The sequence below is a fragment of the Lepidochelys kempii genome, chromosome 13 (genome assembly GCF_965140265.1).
Source record: "Lepidochelys kempii isolate rLepKem1 chromosome 13, rLepKem1.hap2, whole genome shotgun sequence".
NCBI classification, from domain to species: domain Eukaryota; kingdom Metazoa; phylum Chordata; order Testudines; family Cheloniidae; genus Lepidochelys; species Lepidochelys kempii.
The window spans coordinates 12830194-12843969 of NC_133268.1; the positions used below are offsets into that span (position 1 = coordinate 12830194).

The window sequence follows — 13776 nt, forward strand, 5'->3', positions numbered from 1 at the left end:
CCAAACTAACTCTGAAATAGTATTGAATCAGTTAAAATTGAACCAGCGGAGGAGTTAAGACCTACTACAATCACAATTATACTGAAAGCGGTATTGAAACGTTAGCAGCAGCTATTTGTGAATCACTTTTATACAAGCATTCAAGGAGCATGAGCCTGTTCTGGGACCACCAAAATTCTGCACTATATTCAGACCTTGTATGACTTTGGACAAATCAGTGAACATCCCTGCACCTGAGCTTCAACATCTGCGGAACCAAGACAATGTCACGTAGTCACCATGCTGTTACCAGTTAAAGACTAATGCAGCAGCTCAATCTTCATTCCAGCAATCTATGAACCATGCATCCTCTTCTCTTAAATACTCCAGGACAAATACCACTAAAGCAAATGTGTAGGTCTATCTGCTAGATCTTGTATACATGAACTTTGTATACCTATGGTGCAGAATGAATATTAATTTTAAATCAAGACAAGCTGACATATGTGATGTTTCAGCTTTTTCTAGCAGCTGGTGTAATTCATAGATTCCAGTGCCAGAAGGGACCATTGTGATCATCCATTTTGACCTCCTGTATAACACAGGCCATAGACCTTCCCCGAAATGATAGCTAGAGCATTTCTTTTAGAAAGAGATCCAATCTTGATTTTAAAAATTGTCAGTGAGAATCCACCACAACCCACGTTTTCTAATCCTTTAATCATTCTCATGGCTCTTCTCTGAACCCTCTCCAATAACTCAACATCTTTCTTGAATTGTGGATACCAGAACTGGATACAATATTCTAGCAGTAGTCGCACCAGTGCCTAATAACAAGGTAAAATAACCTCTCTACTCCTACTCGAGGTTCCCAGTTTTTGCATTAGCCCTTTGTCCACAGCATCACACTCAGAGCAATGAAGAACACCCAACAAACAAAATTATCAATGGAATACCGTAAAATAAAGAAAACATTCTTTTTGAGCACACTAATGTCTTCAAGAACAAGTCAAATAACAGAAGCAAAAATAGAGTAAATAATTCTCTTGTGCATTCATATCATTGCTTCTAGAAAAAGATTAAAAGAAGAAAGAAAATCCATCTGCACCCTGAATTTCATCAAGAATTCACATCAGTGTTTATTTATGCATCAACACACAAGACTGTTTTACAATGTTAAAATCATACGCAGTAAGGTTATATATATATATATAGTGTTACTTTTTCCATCTCGTTCCAAGCAGAATAATTCAAAGTAACTAGTCTTTTACTGTAAGTATTAAGATTATTTAACTATTTAAAAATCTGGGAAAAAGTTATCTGATGTTTTAACATTATAAATGAGTCAAAAGATTTTTTTTAAAACAAACAGCAAATGGCAAGTATTCAGCAAATATAAAAAACAACCTTTCCTTGAACTGAAATTAAAAGACTACAGTGTTTGGGAAAATAATAAAATGAACAAAACATTTGATTTTGGAGAACAGCTGTTATAAAAACAAACTAACTTTAAAAACATGGGTTTTAAGATGTGCATTTTCCAAGACAATCACAAAGGAACTATTTAACTATCAATTCTGTTATAAGGCTATAAAGTATTATTTTCAGGCTACTAGAAAAGTGAAATCTTTGAGTTTTGCAGATGCAGCTTCAATTTGTATGTGCATCTGTTGAAATTTTTGTGTGAAGAAGCATTTGCAGCTGGCATAGCGTGTCTGTATATTTATGCGTACACCCCAACTATGGCCACATTTACTCCTATGTGTTTTTAAAGAAAAACAAGATTTAAAGCTTAAACTTACCCGGTGACAAACTTCTGTTTTAATTTCTTTAAGAGCACGTTCAGAGAACACACAGCCACAATTCCGCAAAAAACAAAACCTTGGGGAAAAAATAAAACCAGAGTAATTTGATTCTAACGTTTTAGAAAATTTAGTTTACCAGTAACAGACATTTTATTTTATACATGTGTAGTAAATAAATTAAATCAACACTTCAGATTGCAGCAAGTAATTTACCTGTTAGCTTTTTGTACACCTCTCTGTGGCTACTCAAAAGAAACACAAGTATGACATAGCTAATTTGCATTAATGATATTGAGACTCATTATAATTACTAACTGAACAAACAATAAAAATCAAGCATTCTGAATTATGCTATGTACTTCGTTAATTTATTCTGACTAGTCTAATTTGGTTTATTTTTATACTATTTCAGTGAATACTAAAAAGTTCACTACAATCTCTCAAAAATTTATGAATTCTTACAAGGCCTAGTATACTTTGCTACCGATCCATGTCGGTTCCTCAGATCCTCTGAAGTATCTAAGCACTAATCAAACTCTGGTATTTGTATGATGAGCACTTTGATGAGTGATGGACACTCTCCACCATGACTTTTCCTGTTGTGGCTGCTGCAAAGATCATATTCCTAGCCCATCACTTTCCCAACCTGTGTCGCCCCTTCCTTTGCACATCTCCACTGGCTCCACTTTCTCTATCACATCAAACATAAGCTGCTTGTATTCACTTTCAAGGCCCCTCACAGTCTATCCCCATTTTATTGTCTCTCATTCGCTAATGAGCCATCAATTGGCCCATCAGCCTCCTTCGCCTACTTGTTAAATTTTCAAACAAATTTCTTCATATATTTTTCATAGACTTCCCCTCACACTTGTGAGGTGCCCCCGTAAACATGCACTAAGCTATCTCATTATCCATCTTCAAAACCTCTCTCAAGCATTTAGGAAAAATGTGGACAAACTGGAAAGAGTCCACAGGAGAGCAACAAAAATGATAAAAGGTTTAGAAAAACCTGACTTGTGAGAAAAGGTTAAAAAAAACCTGGGCACGTTTAGTCTTGCATGAAGACAACTGAGGGGAGAGCTGATAGTCTTCCAATATTTTAAGGACTGTATATAGAAAGAATTGTGATTAATAGTCCTCTATGAAACTGTGACAAGAAATAACAGGCTTAATCTGCAGCAAGGGAGCTTTAGGTTAGACATTAAGAAAAACTTTCTAAGTATAAGGGTAGTTAAAGCTCTAGAACAGGCTTCCAAGGGAGGTCATGGAGTCCGCATCACTGGAAGCTTTTAAAAACAACTGGACAAACACCTGTCAGGGATGGTCTAGGTTTACTTGGTCCTGCCACAGTGCAGGGGGCTGGACTTGATGACTTCTCAAAGTCCCTTCCAGCCCTACATTTCTATGATTCTAAGATTCAATATGTCTGTGTGACACGGTGCTAAGCAGAAAACTGCTTAGCCTACCTTCTGTCACTCCAGCTCCAATTAAGGGAAGTGAATTGAAGCTAGGTAGACCATCTGGCCCTGATTGGGGAAGTTTGAACAGCTGCTGCCTCATCAGGCTGGGGCTGGATAAAAGCCTCAGGGGAAGGAAGCAGGGAGGGGGAAGCTGGAAAGAGAAAAGCAGAGCAGAGCAAAGCGAAGTGAGATAACTCTCCCCCCCCCCCCCTTTGCTGGTGGACTGCAAGAAGGGGACTACTTGTATGGTGGAAAGGTGGTGGGAGCACAGTCTGTAAATAAAAGCACCAGGTGGGCACTGCACGTAAAGGTCTCTATATGACTTTCTCAGCCCAGCAGGGGGCAGGAGCCAGGAGGGCCCTGCAGGGACTCTGCTACATATGGGGGCTCATCCGGGATTATGCCAAAGCAAGAATTTGGCAGCATGAGATGGAAGAGACCTCGCAGTGGCTGATCAAGCAGCAGGAAGGGCTGCAGAAGGCAGTACAAACTTTTCAGCAGCTGGAGAAGCAGGCCCTGCTCAGCTGGCAAGCTGAGCAGCAGAGGAGCCTGCAAGATTTTATTCAGGAGCAGATGACCATTCAATGCAGCTCCTTCAGAAGGTGGGAAGTCCCCCCAGGACTTGGGACTATGTAAAATGGGCCTGGCAGATGACCCTGATGCCTTTCTGGGCACTTTTGAGTGGGTATCTATGGGGGAAGGATGGGACAGGACAACCTGGGCCCTGCAGGTGGCTCTCTACCTGGCTAGCAAAGCCCAGGTTGCCTATATGGCCCTGCGTGAAGAACAGGCCAGGAGCTACGACATGGTCAAAGCGGCTGTCCTAGATTGGGTAGGGCTGTTTGCTGAAAAATATCGCCAGCACTTCTGGGCGGCAAAGTGGACAGGGGGTTTGAGGACCTGGGCCTTTGCCCAGAAATTAATGGACTGGGCCACCTGATGGTTGAGAGCTGGTGCCCAGACTGCAGAGGAGATCATGGATGCGCACATCCTGGAACAGTTTTTACAAGGCCTACCAAAGAGAACAAGGGTATGGGTGAGATGGCACCAACCAGGCCCGGTGGAGGCTGCGGTAAAGCTGACAGAGGAGTATGTGGAGGCAGACTCCCCCAGGAAGGAGCGGCACCCCTATAAGGACAAGGACCCTGGGAGAAAAATCCAGGAAAACCCTGACCGGGAAGGGTCTGGGGAAAAGAAGTGGGGAGCTCCCACGGGGACCAGGCAACTCATCTGTTGGCGGTGAGGGCAAGTGGGACATAAAAAGCAGGACTGCCCAGATATGGACTGCGGCTTTGTGGAATTTTTCAGGTGGACCAACTCTAGGGGACAGGGGAAGGGGCAGAAACTGTCCATCATTTCTGTGAGGGTGGGGAGGAGACCCCAGCAGGGTCTGGTGGACTCAGCCTCTGCCTGCTCTCTTGTCAGGAGGGGGTTGGTGAAGCTGCAGTGGATAATCCCTGGGGCCAAAATAAATCTGGAATGTGTCCATGGGGATGAGTAGCAATGGCCCAGGCACCCCTCAAGATTTGGGGCCAGTTCCGTTGGAAATGGGTCGGGGTGGTAGAGGGCTTGCAGTACCGACTAGGACCCCTGCCCAATAGGGAAATGAGATTGGGCTGGGGGCCCAAGGTGAGAGAAGGGAGAGACCTGTTTAGGAAGGGGGAAGAGGTCTTGGAGATAGAAAACCCTAGACAACAGAGCCCGAGTCAGGAAGGACGGGAGAAGGGAAAGGAGAAAGAAGATAGGGAGGGAGTATCTGCCCCTGGGCTCTCAGCAGAGCCAATGGGCCCAACAGAACTTTCTGAGGCAGACCCCCAGAAGACTAGGCCCAAATCCTGCTTGAGGGGTCTGGGGAAACTGAGGTCCTGGGTGCCCAGGAGGAAGCTGGGGCCAATTCTGAATCCCTGTCAGAGGTGAATGGGTGAAAGAAAGAAGGGCGCACTCAGGGGTGTGACTGGTGTGATGACCTCTGGGCGGAAGCAGAGCTAAGGGGTGGCCCACCCTCCACACAATGTGGTTTCTGCAGGTTGGGGATGGCTGAACCCTGCAAGGAAGCTCCAGCTGGTCACCCAAAAAAGGAAGGACTCCCCAGTAGGACCCCACCCGTTAGAGGAAGGAGGGGACCTGTACGGTTGAACCACGTGATTTGGAAAAAGCGGGGAGGCGTGTGACAGGTTGCTAAGCAGAAAACTGCTTAGCCAACCCTCTGTCACTCCAGTGCCAATTAAGGGAGGTGAATTGGAGCTGGGTGGACCACCTGGCCCTGATTGGGGACGCTTGAACAGCTGCTGCCTCATCAGGCTGGGGCTGGATAAGAGCCCCAGGGGAAGGAAGCGGGGGAAGCTGGAAAGAGGAAAGCTGCAGTAGAGGAAAGACAGTGAGGGGAAGCAGAGAGAGATAGCTTGCCCCCTCTCTCCTGCTGGGGGACTGCAATAAGGGGACTACTTGTATGATGGAAAGGTGCAGAAAGCACAGCCTGTAAATAAAAGCACTGCATCTAAAGGTCTCTGTATGACTTTCTCAGCCTGGCAGGAGCCAGGAGGTCCCTGCAGAGACTCTGCTACAGTCTGTCAGGGAGGGTTTAGATATACTTAATCCTGCCTCAGCACAGGGGGCTGCACTAGATCACCTCTTGAGGTCCTTTCCAGCCCTGCATTTCTATGATGCTTACAACAAAAAGCTGACAATCGTTAAGCTGCGGAGACCACTGTCTACCATGCTGACCAATATTGTCTGTTTCCTTGAACTCCCCAATCTGTATCCCTTTATTGTCTCTTGATTTATAGATTGCAAGATCCTTAGGGCAGGGATTGTCTTTTTTTGTTGTTGTTCTTGTGTGACTGTACAGCTCCTACCACAATGAGGCCCTGGTCCATTAGTAAGGCTCATAGGCACTACAATAACTCCAATAGTAAATAAATAATAATGTTGGGGCTATTCGCAGTAATTTTCACAAAACATTTGATTTGAAAATCAATTTGAGAAGTGGATTAAACATAACGGTCATTTTTTAAAATATGAACCTACGTAAAATGTAGAGTCTTGGTGAGGTTAGCTAAATTTATGATTCCTAACATAATTCAGTTTTCCAATGTTTGATATAAAATTTTAAGTTAAGACAAACATAATTCTTACCTTTATACAGTCCAAAATAACCATGTTACTGTGCATAAATACATAACAAATTTATTACTAAATGAGCAGTATTGCCAATGGGAGCTATATTCTTAACATTGTCTTTGTGGCATGAGTGTTGTTATACCTTAACTTTAGGAGATACGCAGAAAGGAAAAGAGAAAAGAAGTGTGTGACGGATCTGTTAATGGTTCTAAGTATGGTTTTATATGCTTTAGGAAAGAATTTCCTTTCCAACAACCCAAGGTGGCACATGCATAAATAAATAAAATACCAAAGCTTCAAAGTACCATTAAATAAGAGTCACCCCCTCCCCCATCCTGAAACACTTGCTGACATTAAAAGGAAAATAACAAAGCCTACATGAGCCAGTAGGCATTCACCTGTCTGACTGTTACAGAATACAGTACAATTTAAAATGGATTATTGGAATGAATAAGCATTAAAGAGGAGAACTTTTCTTGCCTGGGGTATTTATTTTGAGAGGCAGAATATTAGGTCATCATCATCATAAAGAAAATGGGTGAGGATATTTTGAACATAATTTGGTAGACTTCCACTCTAATTTCACAGATCCACCACTATTCCATTCCTCCAAAATAATGTGTTGCAACAGGAGGACTCCCTGGGGCTGACCCCGCAACACTGAAGTTAATAGAAGTTTTGCAGTGGGAGAGGGATTAGAGCCCCCTAATGAAGCTATGACAATTTACAGCTGCTCAGGATCTGTCCTCCCACTATTTTAACAGTTTCTAAAATATTAATTTGCACAGTTCTAAGTAAAGTCCAGTTAAAGTTACATGCACGATACTAACCGATGCCTTCCATTCATTTCCAAGCCCACCACAGGGCAAATAAAGCGTGCACACTGGATGTCATCATATTTATCACCTTTTGTGTTCCCTTTATCACCTTTCCAAGCTGGATTATCTGCAAGGTTCAGCTCTGTTACATTCTGAAAAAGACAAATGTAAGTTTTTAAGTTGTGTTCTCATGATGCTTGAGACATGTTGAAGTGGTGATGTGCCTGAAGATACATTTTCCTTTATGGCTTATTATATGAAGAAATGATGAAATTCAACAAAGACAAGTGTAAAGTACTACAGTTAGAAAGGAAAAATCAAATGCACAACTACAAAATGGAGACTAATTGGCGAGTGTATAGTACTGCTGAAAAGAATCTGGGGGTTATAGTGGAGCACAAACTGAATGAGTCAACAATGTGATGCAGTTGCATAAAAGGCTAATATTCCAAGGTATTTTAACAGGTGTGTCATCTGCAAGACACAGGAGGTAACTCTCCCACTCTACTCAGCACTGGTGAGGCCTCAACTGAAATACTGTGTCCAATTCTAGGCACCACACTTTAGGAAAGATACGGACAAACTGAAGAGAGTCCAGAGGAGAGCAACAAAAATGAAAAGGTTAAGAAAATCTGATATGAGGAAAGGTTAAAAAAAAACTGGGTATGTTTAGTCTTGAGAAAAGATAACTGAGGGGGATAACAGTTTTTCAATATGTTATGGCTGTATATAAAGAGAACTGTGATCAGTAGTTCTCCATGCCCACTGCAGGTGGGGCAAGAAATAATGGGCTTAATCTGTAGCAAGGGAGATTTAGATTAGATATTAGGAAAATCTTTCTAACTATAAAGGTAGTTAAATCCTGGAACAGGCTTCCCAGGTAGGTTGTGGAATACCAATCACTGGAAATTAAGAACAGGTTGGAGAAACACCTGTCAGGGATGGTCCAGGTTCACCTGGTTTTGCCTCAGCACAGGGTCCTGGACTTGATGGATTCACAAGGTTCATTGCACCCCTTCATTTCTATGATTCTATTTTATATTAGAGCTTGCCATTATAAATGTTATTGGAATGACATTTTAGGGTCACAGACACTGTACCAAGTTTTTATAAGTTCAGCCATACAGCAGCTCTGAAATTTTACAGCTGCAAAACTTTTGAGATACATCTGGCAGGGGAGACTCAGAATTCTATTCCTGACTGGCAGTGTTCTAACTGATAATTCTGTAGTACAGTATAAAGATTTAAAAATAAACTATTTACAAATTGGACATATTGGCTCAATATCAACTAGCCTCTTTCCCAGTTTAGCCTCACTGTGCCTCTCTTTACTCCACTGTTTAAAAGGTGATAATACCACCTATGTTACAGGAGTAGTATGGGATTGGTTATTTAATAGTGACATGCAAGATATCATGAACAAGGCTATGTTTTAGTCACAGGTATTTTTAGTAAAAGTCACGCGCAGTAAACAAAAATTCACGGCCCGAGACCTGTCCATGACTTTTACTAAAAATACCCATGACTGCAACTTGGGGGTCTGCCTGGGGGAGGATGGCCCAGATGGTGCGGGGGAGGGGCGCGGCAGCAGGCAGCCCGGGATCCCTGCTGGGGGGTGGGGGAATTTTGGCAGGGCCGGCAGGCTCCCTACCTGGCTCTGCGTCTCTCCCCCCAGCAGCAGCAGAGTTTGGGTGTGGGAGGGAGAAGGGTGTTGGGGCATGGGATGGGGTGAGGCGGGCTCTGGGTGGTGCTTACCTGGGGGGCTCCCCTGAAGCAGTGACATCACCCTCACTCAGCTGCTAGGCAGAGGCATAGCCAGGCAGCTCTGTGACAATCTCGCAGCCTTAATCATGAGCTATTCACAAAGCAAAGGGTGACCCAAATGCAGCTCTAAATTCTATGAGGGCAACTTATGTTTAATGCAGAAATGCAGCTTGTGAAGACAACACAGTACAGCATGCAATACTCCACTTCAGGGCAGGAAGAATGCCCGTTTGAATCAAGATGGAGTTTGGCAAACTGGGTGTGGTAGTTTCCACAGGTTGCACCCTCATAGTATAGAAGAAAGTGAGTGAAATCTGCTCCATTTTATACAGACTGGGTACAGACTTTGGCAATTTGAGAATGTGGCCATTAGTTAAAAGTATGAGTACCCGTACCTCTGCCATACAATATATCATAAAGAGCGATACCCTGCAATATAGCAACAGCGTCTCTGATATCGTAAGCAAACACAACTGCTACCAAAGTATCAAACTGCCTGGAAATGAGATGCTAAATTTACATGCTATAAGAATTTACAAAATTATTTGCTAAACTTTCCATTTTGAACTGGAAAAAGTGCGAGAACAGTACTTGAAAAAATAAGATATTAATTGGCTGCCTTTTAGAATCAGATTTAAATTTTGGCATCCACTTACCTTAATGCTCCTGATATAGGATGCAGCCTGCACAAGGGATTTATCAGATGACTTGTCCAGTAAAAATTCAATGATAGCATCTTTGTTATACAGCCTACAACATAAAATTTGCAGTCAAAATTCTGTGACTTTTATAAACTACATTTATTAAAAAATTAGTATTTTTATCAAGAAAGCTAAAGAAAAACAGTCATACCTTCCCAGCTCACAGGCTACAATTGGTCTCCTTAATTCTTCTTGACTCAGTGTGCAGTAGTACCACTGTGCCACTAATTCTGCATTTTTGTCAACCTGAAGGAAGAAAAAACATTGGTTTATCATTCATTTCAGATGGATTTTTCCAACTGGCAGGTTTATCGTTCAAACCTTTACATTTGAAACCAGCACCCACACCCTATAAAATGACAAGCAACCACCCTCCTGGCTCAAATTCACCTGATAAAATGCTTTTTCAAAACCTTTCAGTGAAGATTCTGCATATTTGCTAGGTTAGTGTTAGCCAAAACACTCGTTTCCCCTATATCTGACTTGGAGCCCAAACCTGCAAACCGTTACTCATGCAAGTAGCCCCACTGATTTCAACAGGACTCCTGACAAATGTGTAACTGCATGTGTAACCACTGCAGGATCAAAACATTAGATTATAAACTCAACCACGAAGATGTGGGGGAGGGACAGCAGGGGCAGTGTCTTCTAGTGCTGTGGTTTTTCAACCTCTAGTCTGCGGACCACTGGGAGTCTGAAGACTGTGTCTAAGGGGTCTGCGAAAAGTCGTCATTATCACAGAACAGCAGTTTTTAACCTTGGATCCACAGACTGTCTAAGACTTCCAAAGGGGTCCGTGCCTCCATCTGAAATTTTTTAGGGGGTCTACAAATGAAAAAAAAGTTGAAAACCACTGTTCTAGTGGTTCCCATCCTTTCTGTTGGAGCCCCTTCCTTGGGGTGGATTGACAAAGTAAATAGCAGGTGAGTTCCATGCTGTGCAATAAGTAGCACTCTCTGCCCGTTTTAATGGCATGAAGTTTAGCTTCATTCCCATAACAAGCCGTCACAAAAGAATGCCGTGTTCGCTTAGTGTGAGATAAAGAACCACCTCCACCTGGAAAAACACGCTGCAGCCTCACACTGCCCCCCCGGTGTCTGCAGAGGGAGAGAGAATCCAGAGGAGTTTGCAGTCGCCAGCTCCAAGACTCTGGGGCTATTTCCCTAAGAGTCACTAACAGGATTACAGCGGAGATCTCCAGCTGTTTTAACATAGAATATCAGGGTTGGAAGGGACCTCAGGAGGTCATCTAGTCCAACCCCCTGCTCAAAGCAGGGCCAATCCCCAACTAAATCATTCCAGCCAGGGCTTTCTCAAGCCTGACCTTAAAAACCTCTAAGGAAGAAGATTCCACCACCTCCCTAGGTAATACATTCCAGTGCTTCACCTCCCTCCTAGTGAAAAAGTTTTTCCTAATATCCAACCTAAACCTCTCCCACTGCAACTTGAGACCATTACTCCTTGTTCTGTCATCTTCTACCACTGAGAGCAGCCTAGATCATTCCTCTTTGGAACCCCCTTTCAGGTAGTTGAAAACAGCAATCAAATCCCCCCTTATTCTTCTCCTCTGCAGACTAAATAATCGCAGTTCCCTCAGCCTCTCCTCAGAAGTCATGTGCTCCAGGCCCCAATCATTTTCGTTGCCCTCCGCTGGACGTTTTCCAATTTTTCCACATCCTTCTTGTAGTGTGGGGCCCAAAACCGGACAGAGTACCCCAGATGAGGCCTCACCAAAGCCGAATAGAGGGGAATGATCACGTCCCCTCGATCTGCTGGCAATGCTCCTGCTTATACAGCCCAAAATGCCGTTAGCCTTCTTGGCAACAAGGGCACACTGTTGACTCATATCCAGCTTCTCGTCCACTGTAACCCCTCGGTCCCTTTCTCCAGAACTGCTGCCTAGCCATTCGGTCCCTAGTCTGTAGTGGTGCATGGGATTCTTCCATCCTAAATGCAGGACTCTGCGCTTGTCCTTGTTGAGCCTCATCAGATTTCTTTTGGCCCAATCCTCTAATTTGTCTTGGTCCCTCTGTAGCCTATCCCTACCATCCAGCATATCTACCACTCCTCCCAGTTTAGTGTCATCTGCAAACTTGCTGAGGGTGCAATCCACACCATCCTCCCGATCATTAATGAAGACATTGAACAAAACCAGCCCCAGGACCGACCCTTGGGGCACTCCGCTTGATACCGGCTGCCAACTAGACATGGAGCCATTGATCACTACCCGTTGAGGCAGACGATCTAGCCAGCTTTCTATCCACCTTATAGTCCATTCATCCAGCCCATACTTCTTTAACTTGCTGGCAAGAATACTGTGGGAGACCATGTCAAAAGCTTTGCTAAAGTCAAGGAACAACACGTCCACTGCTTTCCCCTCATCCACAGAGCCAGTTATCTCGTCATAGAAGGCAATTAGATTAGTCAGGCATGACTTGCCCTTGGTGAATCCATGCTGACTGTTCCTGATCACTTTCTTCTCCTCTAAGTGCTTCAGAATTGACTCCTTGAGGACCTGCTCCATGATTTTTCCAGGGATTGTGGTGAGGCTGACTGGCCTGTAGTTCCCTGGATGATCCTCCTTCCCTTTTTTAACTCTGATCCTGACCCTAACTGTTTTACTGGGGGAATCCCCTGGCTTCCTGTTCAAACCTCGACTGCAGCTCCAGCTCCCCCTCAGTGACCAGGTTTTCCACACTCCGGGTGGGGGTCCAATCCTCCCCGTGCCCCGCGGACCGGGCCAGCCGCCCCCAGACATGACTCCCTGGAGCACACTCCTACCTTCTCGACCTTCCGAGGCCCTTTCACTAATTCGTGTCTCTTGGGGATGGTCCCCCCGTCGCAACCCATCGTTCCCCTCCAAGCTGCACTTCCGCGTCGACCCCCTCCAACAACAAACGTACTTCCGGCAGGATGAAGAGTGCTTCCGGCGCACGAGGATGACGCACCAGGGAATCGGGTTGCTAAGGTCCCCTAGCAACCAGTCACACAAAGGGCGGGGGAAGGGGAGGAGGTTAAGGCTCCGGTGTTGAGCTCTGTGTCCGCTCCTGTATGGGTTCAGTGGCTGGTGGGAGCGCCCGTCCTGCTCCCACACCAGGGCCCTGGGAAACACGCACCGTACCACAGAGCCCAGCAGGGCCCCCACATGTCACCCCAGACCTGCACGCAAAGGCACCGGGGGTTGGGCCCTGGCACATGGGAATGGCACTGACATGCAGCCACATGGGGTGCGCTGACACCTGGGGATGAGTACTAACATAGGGGTACAAGGGGATGGGCACTAGGGTTGCCAAGCCTCCAGGATTGTCCTGGAGTCTCCAGGAATTAAAGATTAATCTTATGTCATGTGATGAAGCCTCCAGGAATACATCCAACCAAAATTGGCCACCCTAGTGGGCATTGAGATATGGGGGTGGGCACTGAGATATTGATGCATGGAGATGGGCCCTGGGCCACGGGGATGGGCACTGACATACAGGCACATGGGGATGGGCACACTAGGATGGCACAAACGTAGGGGGATGGGCACTGGCATGAAGGCACACAGGGACAACATGGGTGCCTTAGGGTTGCCACTTGCCCAAGTCTTCCCAGGATCATCCCTTTTTTGAGGTAGCTAGCCTGGAAATCTGTAAGGCTCCTCAGTATACACTGCCAGCTGTCCAGTTTTTATGGGGGTCAGGATTGTGCCGGATGTCGTGGGTTTTTGCACCTCAGAGGTGGCAACCCTCGGGCGTATGGGGATGGACATTGGCATAGAGGCACACAAGGACAGCACGGGCACATAGGCATTGGGGACACTGGGCATGGCCACTAGGTAACTCGAGGGGATGGAAGACCACAAGTCTCGATGAAGCCTCCTCGCACTAGGCCCAAGTGTCCTTGGCTCCATCCCTCCCCGACCCCCCCAAGGCATTCGCAGCAGTTATGCTGAGGATCTGCGACAATATGTTGCAAAGTCAGACTGCCTGAAACTAAACAAGGCCAAACAGGGCAGATATGGCAGAACAATGCTGAACAAAGCAGCTTTATATCTATAGTTTAATAGATGGTACAGAGAACAAGGGAACTAGCTGGTAACTGGATTGGCTGGCTATATGGATACTTAGGGCAGCTTCCTATTGGATAA

The 13776-nt window shown here is 45.1% G+C and overlaps 1 protein-coding gene across 2 annotated transcripts in view; it reads right to left on the minus strand.

Annotated features, from left to right (window-relative positions):
* The window catches only part of RTF2 (replication termination factor 2), a 51225-nt gene extending 38655 nt beyond the window's left edge, over nucleotides 1–12570 (minus strand). Inside the window, exons 1-5 of one of the 2 annotated variants that reach the window (XM_073309301.1) lie at nucleotides 12429–12570; nucleotides 9799–9893; nucleotides 9603–9696; nucleotides 7195–7334; nucleotides 1782–1860 (exon numbers count right to left, since the gene is read on the minus strand). In XM_073309301.1, the coding sequence (XP_073165402.1) occupies nucleotides 1782–1860; nucleotides 7195–7334; nucleotides 9603–9696; nucleotides 9799–9893; nucleotides 12429–12497 (477 nt within the window). In that variant the 5' untranslated portion in view covers nucleotides 12498–12570. The remainder of the gene's footprint in view (nucleotides 1–1781; nucleotides 1861–7194; nucleotides 7335–9602; nucleotides 9697–9798; nucleotides 9894–12428) is intronic. The other variant, XM_073309300.1, reaches the window with a different exon arrangement.
* Between the last annotated feature and the right edge of the window lie 1206 nt (nucleotides 12571–13776).